Genomic DNA, 20,272 nt, shown 5'->3' on the forward strand with positions numbered 1-20,272 from the left:
CGCAAGGACTGAACAACATCATTTCGATATTTCACAAATTTGGCGAATTCTTTTGACACAATATGTTTGTAGGAACACAAAACGTATGCCTGGAGGTCAGCCCGAGATCAGCAAAGCACGCCCAGCCGTCTGTCAAGCAGACGACGCCGACCGACGTCGGGTATGAACGGGTTCTGTGTCGGCGGCCGGTCATGCACGCTGGTTGAGTGTCGGCCAGCCAACGAGGTGAGGCGACAGGGGCACCCGCAGCGTGACGGGGACACGGGTCCGGCGGGCCCCACGGCTAAAATTGTCCGACAGAGCCCCGGCCGGCGCGGCGGCCCGGCGCGGCGGCGCGGCGGGCGGCCGGGCGGGTGCGGCGCCGGCGACGCCTCAGTGCCAGGTGAGGTGTCGCGCCGACAGGGGCCGTCTGAGGAGAGCAGTGTGCCCGAGCCGTGACATTGACCTCTTGGTGGTGATCGACACGGGACTGGGTCACCCAGAGATTACCGGCACGAGGTAAGGATGCGCTGTAGCCTGTATTTGACAGGGTGTAAGAGTTCAGGGCTGTCCTCGCTAAGCGATGAATTCGGTAGAGGGAAGTTGCTATAGCCTATAGGATCTGTGTGATGTCGGCTGTTTGACGTGCTTGTGGTGGGTTTGTTTGAGTCTTGTGTGTAGAATGTTCCGGATGCAGGGTTTATTTGAAATTGTAGGAGGTCTACCGGTGCCGCACGCACATCTTCTGTAAACACTGCTCCAATGAACACAATTGAGCATCTCGTTGTGAGCACGATTAGCGAGAAGTGATTGTTGGCTTAGCTTTACAGTCAAACATTCATGAGGCTTAACTGACCAACTTTAATACTTAAGAACAACTTTAATCATTGGCGAGAAAGCCGAGCGTTTGAAAGCAATAGGTACCCCATGGACAGCTGAGGTTCCATATGATTCAGCGAGGAAGGTGAATCCAAGGCTTGGGCCCGCCCTTCCTGTCGCCACAAGTTCCGCCATTTGGAGCAATTGGGCCTTGGGGCATGTGCACCGTATAGTATGCAGTAAGCACTCCAGCCTTAGCAATCACGCTGTGTTCGGAGCCTTGAGTGCAGCACTACCCACGGTGGCTCGCTGAGCTATAAACAGGCAAACACGGGTCGGGGAGCGGCAGGGACCGCAGTCTCTGGCGCCACGCCCGACACACGTGGCCGGGACTCCTCCTGAGTCACACCCATGGTGAGCTCGCACTTCTCACTTCCATAATAACGATGGCCAGGGAATAAGTGGGATGAATTTTAGCTGAGCGCACGAGACGCATGCGTCTCGTGCGTCTTGTGGTATATGCATATACCACAAGCTGGCGTAGTACCTAATGAAGACATGCAATAAAATTATAATTCACCCACGGTGATAAGTTACGAGTATATTAAGAACTGCTTTGCTTTGTCTGCCCACAACTTCCCCCTTAGCCAGTTTCCCATGGCTGCAGCGCTGGAACGCTGGTTTACCCGGCGATTCCAGAGCGTACCTCAAGGACGGGCACTGGGACATTGAAGGTGGAGCTGGTGGGGAGGTGGGGAGGTGGGGATGGATGGGCTCTCAGCGGGGGCACACCAGATGCAGTGCAGCACGTGGTGTGCCAGCTGCAGGCCAGGTGACGAGCCGCCCTTTTATTTCTGCAATAGAGGTGCACGAAGCCCAACGGATGGTCCAACCATACGGGATCTATGAATCACTACCGATCACAACACGAGGCGACGCTTTTAAAACGGTATCATGATACACTGCTGACTGCATTCATATGCTAATGCATCATGTTAAAAAAAAACTTCATCGTGTCCCCGACGCATCAAATGCGTCTGAGTTTTCACCTCTGGTGCCAAGACAAGATGATCTGAATTTGAAAAACCTACAGTCTCAGTCTGACCAGCTGACGCCTGCTGGCACTCAACCCGGCAGTTGCTGGGGTATTTCGCCACCCACCGTTTGCTGGGGGGGGGGGGGGGCGTTAAACGCCCCCAGCCGATAACTCGAGAACCAAAAGGCGCAGCGAAACGCACGAGGCGGCAAACGAAAGAGCGCGACGAGACGCTTCAGATGAGTACTTTAAAGTTGAATTTTGAGGTCACAGGTCGGGTCAAGGTCAGGTCAAACACCTGAAATCGGGCTTTCAGTAGCATGGACTTCAGGACTTCACAATGGGCGCCTCTCGCCATAAACTCTGTCAAAACGGTGCACAATCCATCTTATAAGGCCTACAAGAGTGTCAGCTCCATATAAGGGTCAGTCAAGCATAGGTCAGGGTCAAGGTCAGGTCAACCGGGTAGGCACATATGCCCGAAAATCAAAACTGATATTCGCAGCCTGTGACACATGTTTTATAGGTAATTTGGGGCGTAGAACACGATGGTGACATTCATTTTATCATATGTGTACGTGTTTGACTCAAAAAGTTCAATTTAAGAAATTCATGTATCATGGTCGTGAGGTAGTCACGAAAAATTGCCAAGATTCAGTTCCAGATTTTGGAAAATGCGGAACGATAATCAATAATCGAAGATAGCCATTTGATTGATCATGGTATTGGCAGTCTAATGGCGTTTACGGCATGTCTGTATGTCTATTCTGTGATTTTATATGATTTTTGAACATATGCCGTTTTTGGTCGAAAACTCAGAAATCATGACGTCACTAAAACCTCGATATCTCAAAAATTTTCCGACCGATTTTTTTGAAACTTTGTCACAATAAACTTGAGTCAATTCCCTACAGGTACCCAAAATTTGGCGCGCCTGCGGCGCGCCGTTTTTATGCTATGGCCCAGCGAAAAAAGTGGGGGCGTTTAACGCCCCCCCCCCCCCAGCAACTCGCGGGTTAAGTGACACATCTGATAAGCTGGTAGGGTCGCGCAAAGCCCGTTCTGCCCTTGGCCCTGATACTGACCCGGCAAGTCTTATGTCCGCCCAAGATAACTAGAATAGATGTCCGCCTTCGGGAGAAGTTATCCGGTAAAATGTCGCGCGCCATCTGAACAGAACCTGCTTGAATGCGGTTTCCCTTGGCGGCGTCGCCTGTCTTTAGTTTTCAAATGCAGACGTACATTTTCCTCCTTCCGTTTTCCTCTCGGTTTCCTCACTCGCCATTTCATTGTCAGTGGTTCTTACAGGCGATTGGGGCATAAATGCATGCATCATTGCTCATAGTAAATATGCCTGTGCCTACTGCCGTGAGTCGTCTGCCTAAACCTTACAAGTTCGCGAACTAAGGCCGAGTGATACCGGCAGGGTCACGACTCACGATCGTGAACAGCGCTCTCGTGTTTTCATACAAGACAGCTCCAAACAGCGACAACATGTAGGCCAAATGTGGTTTACGCTTTAAAAATGCGGTCCAACAGGACTAATATGGTAATGACATTCACAGAATAGTGACAATTCTTAGAAGGAATAGAGGAGCTAGATCATTTCTTTGAAACTAACCAGCGACAGAGTAAAAAACGGGACGATGCATTTAAAAAAGAGATCATGTAGAACCACGTCCAGAATATCCTTTAACCCGCGCCCCGCTGGGCTATTCAGCCATACGCGCCCTGCTGGGGGGGGGGGGGGGGGCAGATTCTGCCCCCCTGTCTAACTTCCGAACCGATGGTCGTAGAAAGACGGGGAAAACGGCAATCGAAAGCTCTCAACAAGGCGGATCTTAAGAACCCAATTTTTTTTGCTTAAGTAGGTCAGAGGTCAGGTCAAGGTCAGGTCAAGGGTACAAAATACAAGTTTCTACAGTATCGGCCTTGCACCGTAGTTGCCGAAGAACAGACTGAGACTGATTGCCCAAAACGTGTTTTTAGACTACCAAGACAATATTCGTTGCACACAATGTCATTCAAAGGTCAAGGTCAAGGTCAGGTCAGGTCAGGTCAGGTCACCAAAAACAAAATATAGAAAAGGGCATGTGCGACACATGTTTTATGGGTCATTTTACTCATGGAATTCAATAGGCACACTCAATAAGTGGTATGGACCACCTCTGGATGAATTTCAGGTCGAGGTCAGGTCAAGGTCAGGTCAAGTGAGGTCAAATTTTGAAGTTGGTTGTTAAGGCCTAAAAAGGTGTCTATTCGATGCAGTTTTTCACGGCGAATCGAATGGTGCTATTTTTGTTTCCGTACGAGGTCTAGAACTTCCAAAAAATCATTTTTTCAAAATTTTTGTGTGTCGTGACGTCATAAAATTTTGGATAACTCCCACATTTTTGAACCGATTCTTCTAAAAATTGGTATGTAGGTGCACATAGACCACTTCTTTGACATATATTCCGGTTTTTTTCGATAAACTCAAAATTTTGGATTTTATAAATATTTTCCCAAAAAAGTCAGTTTTTTGGAAAAATTTTGGCCAAAATCCAAAATTTTCAAAAAACCCAGATAGCCATTTGATAGACAAAGTAGAATCACGTATAACCTTTTGTGTTACGTCTTGATTCCTTTAAAAATGAAGATGTTAGCGGCGTTTGAAATTTTGCCGTTTTTGAGGCGAAAATGGCGAACATGACGTCACTAAAACGTCAATTTCTCAAAAATTTTCCGACGGATTTCGCTTAAATTTTCAGGGAACGTGTCAAATTGATGTATGATAAGGTACTGAAAGTTTGACGTCGCTGGCGTAACGCGTTTAGAAGTTATTGGCGAAAAACGGGAGGGGGGGGCAGATTCTGCCCCCCCCCCCAGCGGGGCGCGGGTTAAGGTACTGAAATCGTGTGGGCTTCGACGCGGACCTGTGAGTCATATATCCCTGTATCAGTCGATAGCAAGACATTGCACCCGATAGCCAATCAAGGCGTTCCTACGCCGGACCATTTCCGAGCGCTGCCTCTCCTGATAGCGGCGAGCCTCCCTAATGCGGATAATCCGGAGATTCCCCGGTATTTACTGACACGATACTATAGCTCTTGGCAGGATTATCTTATAGGTATATTATATGCTATAACTTTGACCTTTCCTTGTTTCGTGGCTTTGGTCTTTGGGCAAACTATTCACAAAAGAGCATATGTTGAAAGCGTGGATTGATACCTTTTATTGAGACATTGGTGACAACGGATTACAGAATAATGCAGTTTTCCGGCAAAGAATAAGCCGTAACATCTTCTGCCAGAAATGGTTACTTTTGTCACTTTTTGGGCGATAAAACAAATATACCATAGGTACATGTGCCAAAGTCAGTGGCCGAACGAGTTCGAACGGTAGGATTGACGTAGGAACCAATGGGCGATAGGTATGCACCAGCAGGCATACACGACAGGTACCGACGCCCTATTTCACGGTCTATCCGATCTGCGCGGTTCCGCCAGGTCCGGGACACAGTCCATACTCAATCGTTTCTCGTGACACGATAAATCAGTCAATGCTGCGACTTGCGAGGTTTGGCGCTTATCGGGCCCGTTGTGACGCATCTCTCAGGCTTCATAGCTCTCGTATATCAGCGCATTTTTCTCGGCCGTCGATAGGGCATTGCCGGATGTTATTGTGTTAGTGTGACTCAGATCGCACACATGACACATGTTCAACAGCTGACAGCGTAGCCGTTCTTGTGTGTGAAAATTAATCATTTCTGTTTATGCCAGGACCTCTCGCCCCGCCTCGAACCAGTGCACGAATATCTCGTGTTTTCAAAACACCGGACCAGAACCTACCTAGTACCTACATCCAACATCCAGTCACGTCGTGCGCCATTCAGCAGTCCAATGAGCTGTAAACCGTCCGATAGCGGCCGTGCCATACACCAGAGGTGCGGCGATAGGCACGGCACGACCCAGGGCCGAGCGTGCGCCGCTCCCTCCTCCGTGCTGTGGCATCACCGACGTCACATGATGTGGCAGCCATGACGTCACCTGAGGAGACCCTGGGTCGCGCCTCGAGTGTGGGCCGACCTGTCATTCGGCTATTGTTTGAAGGAGGCGCTGAGCATATTTGAATTCTTCAGGAGAGACGCATCAAGGATTCTAGTGGTGGAAAGCATGCACGACGCGAGAGCCACAAGGACAAAACACAGCCTCACTCGTCACAATGGATGACAATCTGCTTCCGAATGGTACGACGAAAAAAACGAATTCCGTGAGAACCAGAACAGCTCACAAGCTTAACGCCCTCTGCAGGGGTCTGAAGGATACCTACTATTTTTACAGCAAGAATTGCGAAAAATTTGCGCAGTGGAGCAGAACGATGTGTCTGCGGCTTGCGAAGATCGACGCATTAAGGATGAAATTATTCTACAATCAAAGCTGCATGAATATCTCCGTGTTCATTTCGTGTAAAAAGCAAGCACATAATTTTAACTACAAGAAGTTTATAGCGACTTCGAACGGGCTTTGTAAACGCACATTTGGTGAGATAATTAAGGGATTTTCAAAATCATTTTTAGTGCAATCGTCTCGATATTGGAACTCGTTCCACCACAATGAAGATTAATCAAGAGTACTTTCATTGAAAATGGCTGGGACCCCTTTCAAGCAATGCCAGCAATAACACATTTCACTGATTGCCACTAATTAATGACTGTAATGTGCCGCAGCCTCATTGATGAGTTGAAGGTCGGTCACTATTCCAAGGTACCCACACCTCTCCACGTCCACAGTGAAGATTTTACCGGTCCTGGGCCGCCGTACTGAGTAGGCTGCCTCCAGCGCTGCACACATGCACATTACACACACATACCTACATACCACCCAAAGTTGGCTTTGGCACCGAGCGCGTATGCGCAGTCAAGAGGACACAGCTAACACACTGCCTCCGATTGCAGACTGGGCGATGGCCAACAATACCCTGCTCACCACACCGGCGATGATCGGGCTTAATTTGACAGACGTTCGCGCCTTCATCTGCCGTCAGCATTTCAATCCACCAGAAGGAAAATTTGTTGTTCTGAGCGAACGAAAGGAAAACAGTGGCACCTGATGCGGGTTGTTTTTAGGCAGCTGTCTCGATGAAGGAGACCAGAGGTCACGTCCCAAGCCGCCCAATTCGCAGTCACAGACTGTTTATCAATTGGCAGGGCGGCAGACGGCCCACTGCAGGTTCCGTTAGGAATATCGGTATAAATAATCACCCATTCACGGGGGCCAAGCTATAATATAAGCACAACGAGCTTTACAAATACTGTGCCACGATCTGGGTGAATAGCGAGCGGCAGTAGATGAGGGAACAATACTATACCTACAATTACACTATTTGTTGACCTTTTACCTGTAGACTTTTAAGATTTTTGACTTCTTGCTTTTGACGTAATGTCTGTTGACTAATCATCCTTTTACCTTTTATCATTTGACTTTTTGTCCGGAACCCATGTCCCCATGTCTTCCCGACCGTTCGGTCGCTTATTTCAGCAAGACACAGACCGGACTCCCGTCTCCTACCATTGCTGCCGATGTGCTTTCCCTACCGAGTGTCGATTCCGGCACGCGCCAGACAGCGTGGGCGTCCATTCTGCTGATAGCGTGATAACCGGAGCTGAGACGGGCCACCCCGGTCGGACCGGCCCCCGGCGCGGGGCCTCCCCTGGCACCGACAGCTGACACCAGCTGGCCAGAGGTCTGGCGGAGAGGGGGGGGGGGACAGCTGCTCTCCGCCACCCCGCGCTGCACTCTGCCAAACCACGCTGACCTCTACCGCCTCCAATCGACCCCCGCTGCCGTCTTCACCGACTCATGTCTCCTCCTGCTGCCGTCTTGAGTCTTGACCGACTCTAATCGCCTTTTTTTACCGGCTCATTTACCTCGTTTTGCACCAACGCCACTGCACTGGCCCGGCAGGTCCAATCGTACCTCCGACAGCTTCTAGCAGATACCATTCCCCTATCGCTGTTTGCACTCCTCTCTAATCTACTTTCCACGCCACAACCTCATTGATTATGTCGATGCATGACACGCCCACCACCTTGGAGACTTCACAGATTTTAGCGCCTGTAACCCATCACCACAGGCCACAGCCAACACCCATGCCGCCCTGTGCCGTGGGCCGTCGCCAGACATGACATCACCTCAACCCTGAGTCAGCCACTGCCGTGCAACCGACTCGACTCAGACGCCGAGTCATCGACTCCGTTTGCGCAGGGCTGCCGCCCCGTCAGCGTTGCACAGCGCGCCCCTTGTAAAAGGGTGTGGGGCTTAGCCGCCTGTGCACTATCATGGTGTTGTCTGATATCGGCTGATACTGAGAGAAGACAATCGGGCCCGGTGCAGCAGTGTTTTAAAATAGGATTTTGGTTGGGTGTGCCGATGAAGAAAAAATCCTAGGATGAGAAAAAAGGAAATAAACAACCGAAGTATATTTGCAAAATGGTGTAATGCCAATTTGTATGCCAACTGATAAACCAGGATTTCATGTCAGAATCTTGACAGGGCCTGTGAAACAAAAGGATGTGGGTGCAACAACTGTCAAGTGACATGTAAACTGGCTGTTGGAAATACATGAAACTTTTTCAGAGATGAAGTAAAGTCGGTCATTCATATTTTAGGGATGAAAGTATTTTCCCCATTAGGTGTGATTTGCCGCCAAAAAGTCTGAAAAATGGAACACTGCGGTGCAGAGACCTAGCTAAAGAGGATTTGAAAAATCCGACGTGATGATACAAGCAGCAATCACATACGGCGCAGATAAAACACATCATAGGTAGGTACTGCCATCCAGCCGTTCGACAAAATGACATTCGACAATATTTAACCCTCAATACGATATGACTTTGTTCATATCCGTCCGCACTTGCATGCATTTTGTCATTCTTAATTCAGCCGTTTCATCACCCCTCAAGTTCAGTAAATCTGTTCACATCACGACTGATAGCAAAGCAAACATCGTATACCGTCAGCTGACTGATGACGTCAGAACGGGGCCCGTGTAGTGTAAGGGTCAAAACGAGCACGCCCATGTTATGATGTTTGCAATGCAATGGGTCGTCAGAGATTGCTGCCCGCCTCTGAGAAGCACGTTGGTTCAGCAATGTCAGCTACTGTGTCCATGACTTGCTTCACGATCACCACAGACTGTGCATGCAAGTTGTGCTGGCAGGCAAACGGAAGGCTTTTATCGCAAAATTGTCAATGACAAGTGACATCTGGCAAGGATTGATGATGATGATGATGAATTGGGGTTTTTGGGCCCCCGGACATGGTCATCGGCGCCCATATCTGGCAAGGACTAAAGGATCGACAAGGACCTATTGCAAATGTCATTGAATAAAGAGGGATAGTGCTGCTGTGAAAACATCAGCAACGGTTCTTCGATGAACTCTATGCTCACTCCATAACAAAAGACAAAAGCATTGTGAAGTCTCGATCGATGGAATAGCAACATCCCATCCTCCTCATTATCTGACATCTGTGAGTGTGAAGCACTTCCAGCACTGTCAAACACGAAGTGATAGGAAATATGGCATCGGGTTGCATTTGCTTTTTTCGAGAGAATTCACCCATATTTAACAGTTCTCTGCACCCCTTTGATGTTCATAGTATCCAACTACTCATGACTACGACTGATTCTTTGCCCATGACTCGTGAATCTATAAGAAACCTTGAGTTAATACGTTGGATCGTAGTAAAACACCTAATGGGTGGGTACCAAGAGTGATGACGCGGCTCGCATGTCACACCGATATTGCTGAAGTTGATTGCATGTCATTTCAGCACAACACTGCATATTCACCAAAGACTCAAAAGAGGCCGACCAAACACATCCGGTTTACAGCCGTCCCAGTCTCACTTCAACCTTACCGCCTTTGTAAAAACATGACCAGTTTTCTGGACCTCACCGCAACAGATTTAAAATCCTAAACAAAATCCTAAACGATTGCGATACAGTATATGTTGAATGTTGAAGTCCGGTGGTGATGACATGTGACAACTGAGGCTGCGCGTCATATCACTACTGTCTGATGTCTCGAAGCTCCCCTTACCGCTCCCCCTTCCCCTAAGAACCCAGAAGGACCTGTCAGTTGTCACGCTCCATCACGTCACGGCTGACACGGCGCTTCCTGTGTCCGCAGGTGACGATGGGTCGCCGTCGGGCGGGCGGCGGCGGCGACTCTCTGCCGCAGACCGTCCGCAGAAACAACGCCAAGAACGAGCGCAAGACGATGGAGGCGATGGCCGACACGCTCTGGGCCTCGGTGGAGTCGGGCAAGGAGCGCAGGCTCCGGCTGGCCGCGGAGAGGATGGGCAGGATGCTCGCGGGGCAGGAGACGACCCTGGCTCCACAGGAGCAGCAGGAGCCGGCCCCGACACAGTCTGACGCAGCCAGCCCAGTAGTTTCAGAGCAGCGGAGTGAAGCTGAAGAAGTGACTCAGCAGGAAAAGGAGGATGACAATGTTACGGAACAGGAAAAAGCGGCGGGGGCCTCAGAGCCTTCAGAAGTAGATTCTGATATGGTGCCAGTTCATGTAGTACCAGAGGCTGTTCCACAAACACCAACTGAACAAGCTGCCAATGAAGTGACTGAACAGAGGGCATCCGAAGTTGCGGAATCGGTCTCTGCAATGCCTGGCGCTGTAACTTTTCAGGATGAGGCAAACGATGCAGCAACGCCACATGACGCATATAAAGTGCAGCAGGAGGTACAGGAGGTTCTGCAAACTGCAGAAAAGGCCACTGAAGTCGAGGAAATACAAGAAGCCGCGCTTCCGGACGGCGTGGCGCTCGCCGAGGCAGCTGTCCCAACCGAGCAGGCCGAGGTTCCCGACCAAGCTGACGACGTGTGTATGTCCACATGGGAGGTGGTCGACGCTCCAAACCTAGATCGAGAAACAGTTGAATCCATACCACTGGAGCCTGACGAAGCTGTGGAAATTCCCCAAAATCAAGAAGCAAATATACCAAGTGCTCAAGTTGACACAGTTTCACCTTCGGATCAAGACATTTTGAAAAATGAGCCAAGCAAGACAAAGTCGGCGGAACTGGCTACTATGAGCCAGGAGCAACACCAAGAAAGCTCTATCGACGAAAATGTAGATAATCCTCAAGACGCAAGGAACCCTCTGATGATGGAAGGGTCGAGCGATGGTTTAGCTTCAACCGAATGTGCACCTGATGCTGCTACTGAAGAGGTATGCGAAGCTGTTCCCGTCAGTGAGGAGATTTCCGAGGAACCAGTAGCTGACATTGCTGAGAGTTGTGTCTCTGAAAAGGAGAAGGAAGCTGACCTACCATCCACCTCGCAGAGTGACATGCTGGCCGGGACAGTTACCTCACCGGAGTCACCGAAGGCGGAACAACCAGCTGATGAACTTGGAGATGGAGTAACCGATGCAAAGAAGGACAAGAAGAAAAAGAAGAAGGGGAAACACGCAGTTGAAGCATCGTTACAAACAACAGTTCAAGAACCGGAGGACAAGCCCAGCACAGCCGGTGAGCACGAACCGAGTGCTAAGAGCGGCAAGAAACATAAGCGGCATAGGGACAAGCGAAAGAAGTCCCAAAGCGAAACTGAAAAAGAGATTACCGTGCAGGAAAATGTGAACAAGGTAGACGCTTGTTCTGATGTAACAGCCCAACCGGTCACAGATCCTTCAAATTATTCAGAAGTCACAAAGACTGATGAAGACGGCAAGAATGACGAAGTGACAGAACCCACTATCCAGGAACCTGTCGAGGATCAGTGGACAACGGTGGAAACGAAGAAAACGAAAAGAAGAAGGAAGAAGAGTGAGAGGAAAAGTGAGTCAGAGGACAAGGAACAAGCTGTTAATAAACAAGGAAGTGAACTGGCAAAAGAAGTAGAAGCCGAATCGAATACTGTCATTGAAGACTCTCACGTTCATGAAGCAACAGAGACAACGGATGGCATATCCCAATTTGAAGTAAACAAAAAACCACAAGAAACTGCGAAGGATTCATTGAACGAATTTGAACGCCTGCTTTCATCTGTGGGGGCTCTCAAAGAGAAGTTCAGGCAGGCTTCAGAGGCTGAAACAGAAAAGCCAGCAATCAGCGCGGACAAGTCAATACAAGATGAACAAGAAACAACCACAGGATTTTCGTCAGTGGGACAGCCTGAAATAGCACATTTGTCGCAAGCAAAGGAGCTGTCTGAGGATCCCAGCAACGATAGACAATGCTCTCCGGCAAACGAATCGACAGTAACAGCTACACAAGCTACAGCAGATGAAATTAAACAAGTAGAATGTTCTCATCTGGCCGAGAAGCTCAAAGAAAGTGTTGCCGAGTCGCCAGACGTCTTTGATCTGATGCGCTCAACTGATGAAGGTCTAGAAGCTGGCTTCAATGAAGCCTTTGGTTCGGAAGACCAGGCCCGAGAAGAGCTTGAAGAAGTCAGGCCCGACGAGCAAGAACAGACTATCCGGCCTGCAGAAACCAGCCAGACTCCCGTTTTGGAGAAGCCGAGTGACGCGGCAGACCTAAGTACCAAAGACGTACCAGATGCGTTTGATTTGTTGGTGTCTACTGGTGAGGACTTGGAATCAGGCTTTAAAGATGCTTTTGGCGATGAAGATCTGAAAGAAAGTGATGCGAAAAGCAGTGACACTGAAAACAAGACGAAAGAAGACACAAGCGCAGAAAACACCATCACCAGAACGGCCAAAGTGGGCGGGCTTGAAAAAGGACATGAGCTTGAGCAGGAAGCAAAAACCGTGAGCTCGATCGAGCTTCGAGAAACTATCGAGCTCATCGATGCTTCCACCACGAAAGGCGATGTTAAACAAGATGCATTCGACCTTCTGCTCTCGACGGATGATGACCTCGAAGAGGGTTTCAAAGATTCATTTGCTTCGGAAGATGTTTCAAGTGAACAACAGCAACAGGCAAATGGGCTCAGCCAAACACCAGTAGCATTACCGGAAAGCAAAGCAGATGCGCAAGAACCAGAAGACGCCCTTCAAAGCATAAAACAGGAGACGCGCGATGCACCTGATGCTTTTGATGTACTTATGTCAGCGGGTGATGATCTTCAGGCTGGATTCATGGACGCATTCGGCGAGGAAGATGCATTCGAAGGCAGTCTAGACAAAGAAACAATGGAACAAGTCGAGACGCCTGTGGAATCTCCTCCAGCAAATAGTTCGGTAAAGGTGGACGTGTGTGGTTCGTCGCTGGAGGCAGAGGAAGAGTCAAAAATGGAAGATGATGTGGTCTTGAAAGCCAAAAGTACCAGCGAGACACCCGTTTTGGAGAAGCCGAGTGACGCGGCAAACCTAAGTACCAAAGACGCACCAGATGTGTTTGATTTGTTGGTGTCTACTGGTGAGGACTTGGAATCAGGCTTTAAAGATTCTTTCGGCGATGAAGATCTGAAAGAAAGTGATGCGAAAAGCAGTGACACTGAAAACAAGACGAAAGAAGACACAAGCGCAGAAAACACCATCACCAGAACAGCCAAAAAAGGCGCGAACAGCCTGGAGACAGAGGAAGAGTCAAAGACGGAAGATGATGTCTTGAAAGCCCAAGGTACAGCTGACGCCTTTGACATTCTATTGTCTACAAATGGTGATCTCCAAGAAGGATTCAGAAAGTCCTTCAGTTTAGATGAAGAGACTACTACGGAAATGCAAATAACGGAAACGGCAAGTACAACAGATATTGTAATTCCAGATCCAGCGAAATCTGACAAAGAACACCCGAACGACGATAATATCGCAGCCATCTCAAAGGATAACACCGAAAGTCAGTGGACTGAAGCTGCCAAAATTCATGCAGGAAACCTACCAGAGGCAGCAATGGAAACAGTAGCACCAATGGAATCAAGCTCAGCTGGACAAGTTTCCAGTATCCCATCAACAGTGACTGAATGGTTCGACAAGACCAGTCATGACGCAGCTGAAGCAAAATATCACGAACAGATGGCATCAAAGCACGCAGGCAGTGATGACCAAGAAGATGGCATGGTGCAGGAAGAAATGAGGGTACAAAGTGATCAAAAATCTATGGAAACGATGGAAACAGTACCACCGGTGGAATCAAGTTCTGCTGGAGAAGTTCCCAGTATTCCATCAACAGTAACTGAATGGTTCGACAAGACTAGTCATGACGCAGCTGAGGCAAAATATTACGAACAGATGGCATCAAAGCACGCAGGCAGTGATGGCCAAGAAGATGGCATGGCGACGGAAGAAGTGAGGGCAGAAAGTGAGCACAAGCCGATGGAAACGCCCTCCGAGCCAAAGGAGCCAAGCGCAGACGTGGTGGTCGCTCCAGGATTATCTCATCAGTCAGTCGCACCCACTGAGAGCACTTGGTACGATAAGATGCTTCATGACAGTGCCGAAACAGATTATTACGAAAGGCTATCAAGATGTAAAATAACGAACCAAGGAGACTTGGGAGAACGGGTTCCATCAACTAATGAAGTAACTGCATCGACAACCTTGCCTGTAACTATCGACGATGACAGTTCAGCCACTGAAACAAAAACTGAAGCCATGACGAGCTCAAATAAAGGTGAAGATTCAGCTGGTGAATTGCTTCCAAAACAGAACGTTCAATTTGACGAAAATACCTGGTATGACAAAGTTATGCACGATGAAGCTGAAGCTAATCACTTTGCACGACTGGCACAAACTCAGCAGGCAGAATCGAACGCTCATGATGCGCAAGCGTCATCTGCGAAAAAGGCGACCACTGAAGCTGCTCAACCTGTTCTCTCTAGTGAGCAGACCTGGTTTGACAAGCCGTTCCACGACTCCGCCGAAACCGTCCACCATGCACGGCAATCAAGCAATGAAAGCGATAGCAGCAACAAGAGTTACCCTCTGTACGAGGGTAAATGTGACCACTTCAATCCAGACGACCACCAGGCACCCGAAGAGAGCGCTGAACCCAGTGGTGAAGCAGAGGCTTGCAACAGATGGACGGAGAGTAAACTCTACCAAGGCGCTGACGCGCCGAGCATCTCCACCGAGCCGGTTCCAGAGCCGACTCCCATCACGGCTCAGATCACGGTGAACACGGAGGGCTCGACGGTCAGTGGCGAGCAGCCGCTCTCGCCGACCTCGGACGGCAGCCGGTCGCGGCGCAGCACGTTCAACTCGGCCGTGTCGCCGCTGTCGCCGCAGACTGAGCTGGACGACTACTTCGAGGACGTGGTGCTGGCCGGTCGGCAGAGTGACGTGACCATGGCTGCGCTGCGCGGCTTCACTGCCTCTCCGCTCAGCGAAGGCCTTGCGCCCGGAGAGCAGCTCGACAGCCTGCGCACCGAGCCCGACTTGGAGCTCAGCGAGCCGGGAACCGCCGACACGCTGGACGACGGACCCTTCTCCTACCAGGACATCGGAGACGAGGGCACAGTGACACCAGTGGGGGACGATCTAGGGTCCACGCCTGTACAGACGATGATGCAAGATGTAAGACTTTCATCAGAGCAGCTTCAAACCGAGGCGGAGGAAGCAGGTCAGTCAACTACACCTCAGCACCTTGTTGGAGAAAAGAAGGAGACGATCTCACTGCCGGTTGACGCGAAGGACGGCGTGACATCACCTTTGCTGGATAAAGGTAAAGGCAACGCTGGGATGGAGACGGTTAGCATACCAAACACCACGCCCATCGACATTCCGTCTGTACCTGTTGAAGTGACGGCTACAGAAGACGCCAGCGACAATATTGCAAAGGACATTTCAGTTTCAGCTAAAGACACGGACAAAGTATCCACACAAGTCGCAGAAGTCATCCCTGAGTCGCTCACAACCGAGGATTCAGCTACCTCTGCAGAACTGACATCGCCAATCATGGCATCAACTCCAGCAAAAAGCGATACCCATAGCCAATCCGTTGTGCAGACAAGCAATAGCGAGCTTCCACCCAACATTGCTGTGACCACACCAGGAACCCCACTACTAGCCAGTAAAGAGAATGATTCAAATTCCAACGAATCAAATGAGTCTGCTAACATGAAAGAGCGTGAGTCACCATCAAAGGAGCTTAACGAAAAACTGGGCCTCAATGAAGACGGCACAGTTCCTGTCAAGGAGCTGGATGAAGAGGTAATTCAGTTTACCGAACAGGGAGTACCAAAATCACCGGTAGCCACCAAACGGTGCAGCAGGAAAAAGAAGATGCGATCAGGAGGTCGCAAAAGCAGCTCAGAGTCCATTGAAACTCAGCAGTCCTCGTGTGACCGGCAGACACCTCCCGCACATGAGGAGCCGATCAGGCCTGCCGTGGAAACGCTCGACAAAGACACCCCAACAAAGGAGGGAAGCAGTTTCCCACAGCCTGTGGCGGTAGCGCCAACCGAGACGCAAATCATTCCATGCGTACCCGAGCAAGAAACTGCTGACATCGCAAACACCACGGAAGCCGAGTCAACATACACAGAGGAAGCAAAAACAGAACCATCTTCAACAACACAGGCACACGATGAACCAGTGCAGGATAATTTACACAAACCGTTAGAGGAGAACGCCGTAGATGCTTCCCCGAAAGACTCCGGCGTTCCATCCCAGGCACATCCCTCTTACAGCGAAACAACCACTCCGCCTACCATACAACCCTCGTGTACAGATCAAATAACTACAGAATTGACGGAGACTGTTTTCAGTCCCCATGAGACTGGGCCAACTACAGCTGACAAAGACGTTTCGAGTAAATCAGATACTCCCACTATTGTTGAAGATCTACAACCCAAACTGGCTGAAAAAGGAAATGTCGAAAAGCCAGATACATCCACAGATACTAGCCAACCAGATACGGCAGAAACCGAGTCGAAAATAACAATCGAAATTGAGTCTCCAGACAACCTGACTGAAACACAGCGCGAGCTGGTCGAGACGCAGCAGCCAGCCCAAAGAAAAACGGAGGTTGACACGACCCTAAATGATGTCCCGATTAAACTCACAGAAGAACCAAGCGTCGTATATTCACTAGGTGCACAATTAGCAGGCGCACCCGTATTCAGCGTCGCCCCCTCATGGACACAAGAGCTGCAACAAATGCAGACCGAAATGCAAACCGCGTCAGACAGTCCTGTGCAAGCCGCGCCTGCCAGTCCTATACAAGCCGCGCCTGCCAGTTCTGTACAAGCCGCGCCTGCCAGTCCTGAACAAGCCGCGCCTGCCAGTCCCGTACAAGCCGCGCCTGCCAGTCCTGTACAAGTCGCGCCTGCCAGTCCTGTACAAGTCGCGCCTGCCAGTCCTGTACAAGCTGCGCCTGCCAGTCCTGAACATGCCGCGCCTGCAAGCCCTGTGAAGGAGAAGTCCAAGCTGGAAGACATAGCAGAAGCTGTGGTTAATGTTCCTGAGCCTGAGTCCAAACCAGCAACAGCAAAGACTGATCCCAAAACCAAGCTTATCACCAGCTCTCTTCCGAACGAAGCAAAGGCAGAAGACCAAAAGCCTGCTGGCAAAACACCTAGCAACTCCCGGCCCATCCTGCCAGACCGGACACTTTTCCTGCCGGAGGACGAAGGGCGCACGTACGCCTCTCTGATGCAGCAGGGCGCTGACATGCTGCCAGCACGTCCTGTCTTTACCGCACACGCATGCCACGTGTGTAAGAGACTGCACACCAAGCAGCACCGTCTGAAGTCGTGCGGCAGCTGCCGGCTGGTGGCGTACTGCTCAGCAGAGCACCAGCGAGCACACTGGCCGATGCATCGCGCCCTCTGCAAGGTCATCACACGTCGAGTGCGATATCTGGGCACCGACCACATCTATCGAGAGGCGCTCAACGTCCCCAGCCCGGAACAGTGGAAGAAGATCCGCTTCAAGCACATGGCCGTGTGTGAAGAGATGCTTGGTCGTCCGATGGAGGCGTACGAGAAGGAGATGTTCCTGTACCCGCGAGCCTGCGATACGTGCCACGAGACCAACCCGGAGAAGCTACACACGTGCGCCAACTGCCACTCGGTCAGCTTCTGTTCCGAGGACCACCTGCGCAAGAACCACTCCAAGTACTGCAAGGACCTGCGCACGCTGCTGGACATCCACAGCTACCAGAACTCGCACGGCGTGTGCGAGCCGCCGCTGCCGGACACGGTGCTCTCAGAGTACGAGATGCTGCCGCCGCATATCAGGGAGCTGCTGGTGGTCAGTCTGCTGGGACCGCAGCGCGCCATGGCGCTCGGACCCGTGCCGCTGACCGTGCTCACCGACTACGCCTCGTACCCGCTGACGCTGCTGTTCGCGCTACAGAACATCCCCGTCGCCGAGGAGGTGCACATCAGCCAGCGGACCGAGCTGACCGTGCACGTGGTGGGCGCCGAGCACGCCACCGACTGCCACCCGCTGGGGCGCTGGGGTAGCTTCCTGCTGCACCTGCTGCCGCGCCTGCGCCGTCTGCACGTGGTCTTCATCGGCCTCGAGCTGGAGGCAGCTGGTGGCCGGCCGGGCGTCACGCAGCACGACTTCACATCTGCCGCGTGCCGCGCCGCCGGCCGGCGACTGACGTGCGAGCTGCAGCCGAGCACCGCCTACCACACGTACTGCCGCAGCCCGCAGTTCCGGCCGCCGGACGTCATCGCCGCCTTCAACGCCGGCCTGCACCGGTTCGCCGGCCACGAGCGGCGCGACACGTGGCGCGAGACGATCCCGTACCTGGTGCGGGATGGCGTCCCGCTCGTGCTCAGCGGCTACACGCTGCTCGAGTGTCCGCAGGACGTGGCGCGCATCGAGCAGGAGCAGAAGGTGGACGTTCTGCTGCCCCCCAGGAAGAATCCCTACCGCAGCACCCGGCCGCAGCAGAACTTCCTGAACGAGCACGAGGCGCCCGTGGTGTTCAAGAACCAGTACGTGGCGTGCCTGACGGCCGCCGCCAAGCCCCGGAAGTAGAGGGGCGTGGGTGCTGGAGACGACGCCAGGAGCCCGACGATTCAGATAAACAGAGGGTGTTGTGAGTGGTACCCGTTATCGCGCCGCTCATCGGCCGACGCCGAGCGCCGAGCGGGTGGTGGAAATAGACATCCGGTGGTGCGCGAAAGTGCGGTGGAAATAGACGCTCGGTGGTGCGCGGAGTGCGGTGAGGAGATGAAGGCGATGTGCATGGAGATGAGCGAGTGTCACGGTGAGCAAACGGACAGGGTACAGCGCGGATGAGGCTGGTGTCAGGAACAGACGGCCAGTCTGAGGAGACAGAGCACCTGGCTTCCTAACATAGACGAACGATGCTGATTATTAAGTGATACGAAAGGAACAGATGGGAGAGAACGAACGCTGTGTAATGTCTTCCCTGTTCTGCCAACCCGCCACGGACAATGCCGTCCGAGCTTATTGCTGGGAGCACACTAGTCGAGTGATTTTTGCCGAACATATCGAACTCTCAAGTGAGATCAGCGCTGAATTGTGGATGGCAAATTGGCGTGGAGGCATTGATGAAACGCGTCGTAAAGTGCCTTGATCGACTACGGCAGCCACGGCTGCGTGTTCTGTAACATTTCGAGCACAAAGATGTCTGCTGTGAACATGCGCTACAGGGTCCGCCCGGGCGCGCAATACATCCGGGGTTATCTATGCTGTGAAGGGTCACCCTGTGGGCCTGCCTAACCAAATACACTACCCGATTGATAGCAGCCTTGTCGACTTATCCAATCGTGGCAGATAGCAGTGCAAGACATCAGTACCTTACACCATAATTTTTATCAATTCTTCAGTACAGACATTATCAACTGCGGCAAAATGAATGACAATGACAGATGACATGAAGACGTTTAGAAGAGAATCTTTAGGGCGCTCATTGATAGCTAGTTATTGCGCATATCGAATACAAGGGGAGAATCATATCTCGAGGTAACAATAGATTATTAGGTATCACGTCTTATGGTTATATCCACTTTGTAAGACTTCATATAAAAATTTCGAACGCCCTGCTACTGATAAGTATATGGGATCGCTGCGGGCTCGATGATGGCGCCCGGAACTGGCGGTGGTCGCGGCGACCACGCCGGCCGGCACAATTGGCAGCTGGGCCAGCTATCGGCCTGGCTGCCGGCCAGAAGCGACACGTCACGGTGCGAGTTATTTCGACCTTTCGCCCGGTGCCAGACTCTCTCACGCGGTCAGGCGGATCGGGGTAGGTGTGGGCGGCTATGAACTAAATGGTCAGTGCCAGGGACACTTCCGCTCCCCCGCAGGGTAAAGGGATAAAGGCGTAACGAGTCTCACACATAAGGGGCACTAAACGAACACTTCCGCTCCAACCCAACGTGAAAAGTTTATGAGTCTCACGCGAATGATGTAACTAGCATCATACGGGTCATAAGAGGGACAGCTCGACTGTCGTCAGCAAAGCTTAGGGTATCTTCAGGGAGAGTAAGGACGATAGCATACGACGGCCAGCGAGGGACGGAAATGTCAACAGACACACGTAGCAT

At 51.2% G+C, this 20,272-nt stretch overlaps 1 protein-coding gene across 1 annotated transcript; it reads left to right on the forward strand.

Moving 5' to 3' along the window:
• The first annotated feature begins 305 nt into the window (after positions 1–305).
• LOC122389687 (microtubule-associated protein futsch-like) lies at positions 306–19,468 on the forward strand. Its single transcript, XM_043381932.1, has 2 exons — positions 306–498; positions 10,008–19,468. The coding sequence occupies exon 2, from the start codon at positions 10,014–10,016 to the stop codon at positions 18,732–18,734; it is 8,721 nt and encodes a 2,906-aa protein (XP_043237867.1). The 5' UTR covers positions 306–498; positions 10,008–10,013; the 3' UTR covers positions 18,735–19,468.
• The last annotated feature ends 804 nt before the right edge of the window (positions 19,469–20,272 follow it).

Source organism: Amphibalanus amphitrite, unplaced genomic scaffold, assembly GCF_019059575.1.
Source record: "Amphibalanus amphitrite isolate SeventyFive unplaced genomic scaffold, NRLGWU_Aamphi_draft 000368F_arrow, whole genome shotgun sequence".
NCBI lineage: Eukaryota > Metazoa > Arthropoda > Thecostraca > Balanomorpha > Balanidae > Amphibalanus > Amphibalanus amphitrite.

Bases quoted from the DNA above. Each gene is read 5' to 3' on its own strand.
- LOC122389687 (XM_043381932.1), top strand. From the start codon at position 10,014: ATGGGTCGCCGTCGGGCGGGCGGCGGCGGCGACTCTCTGCCGCAGACC.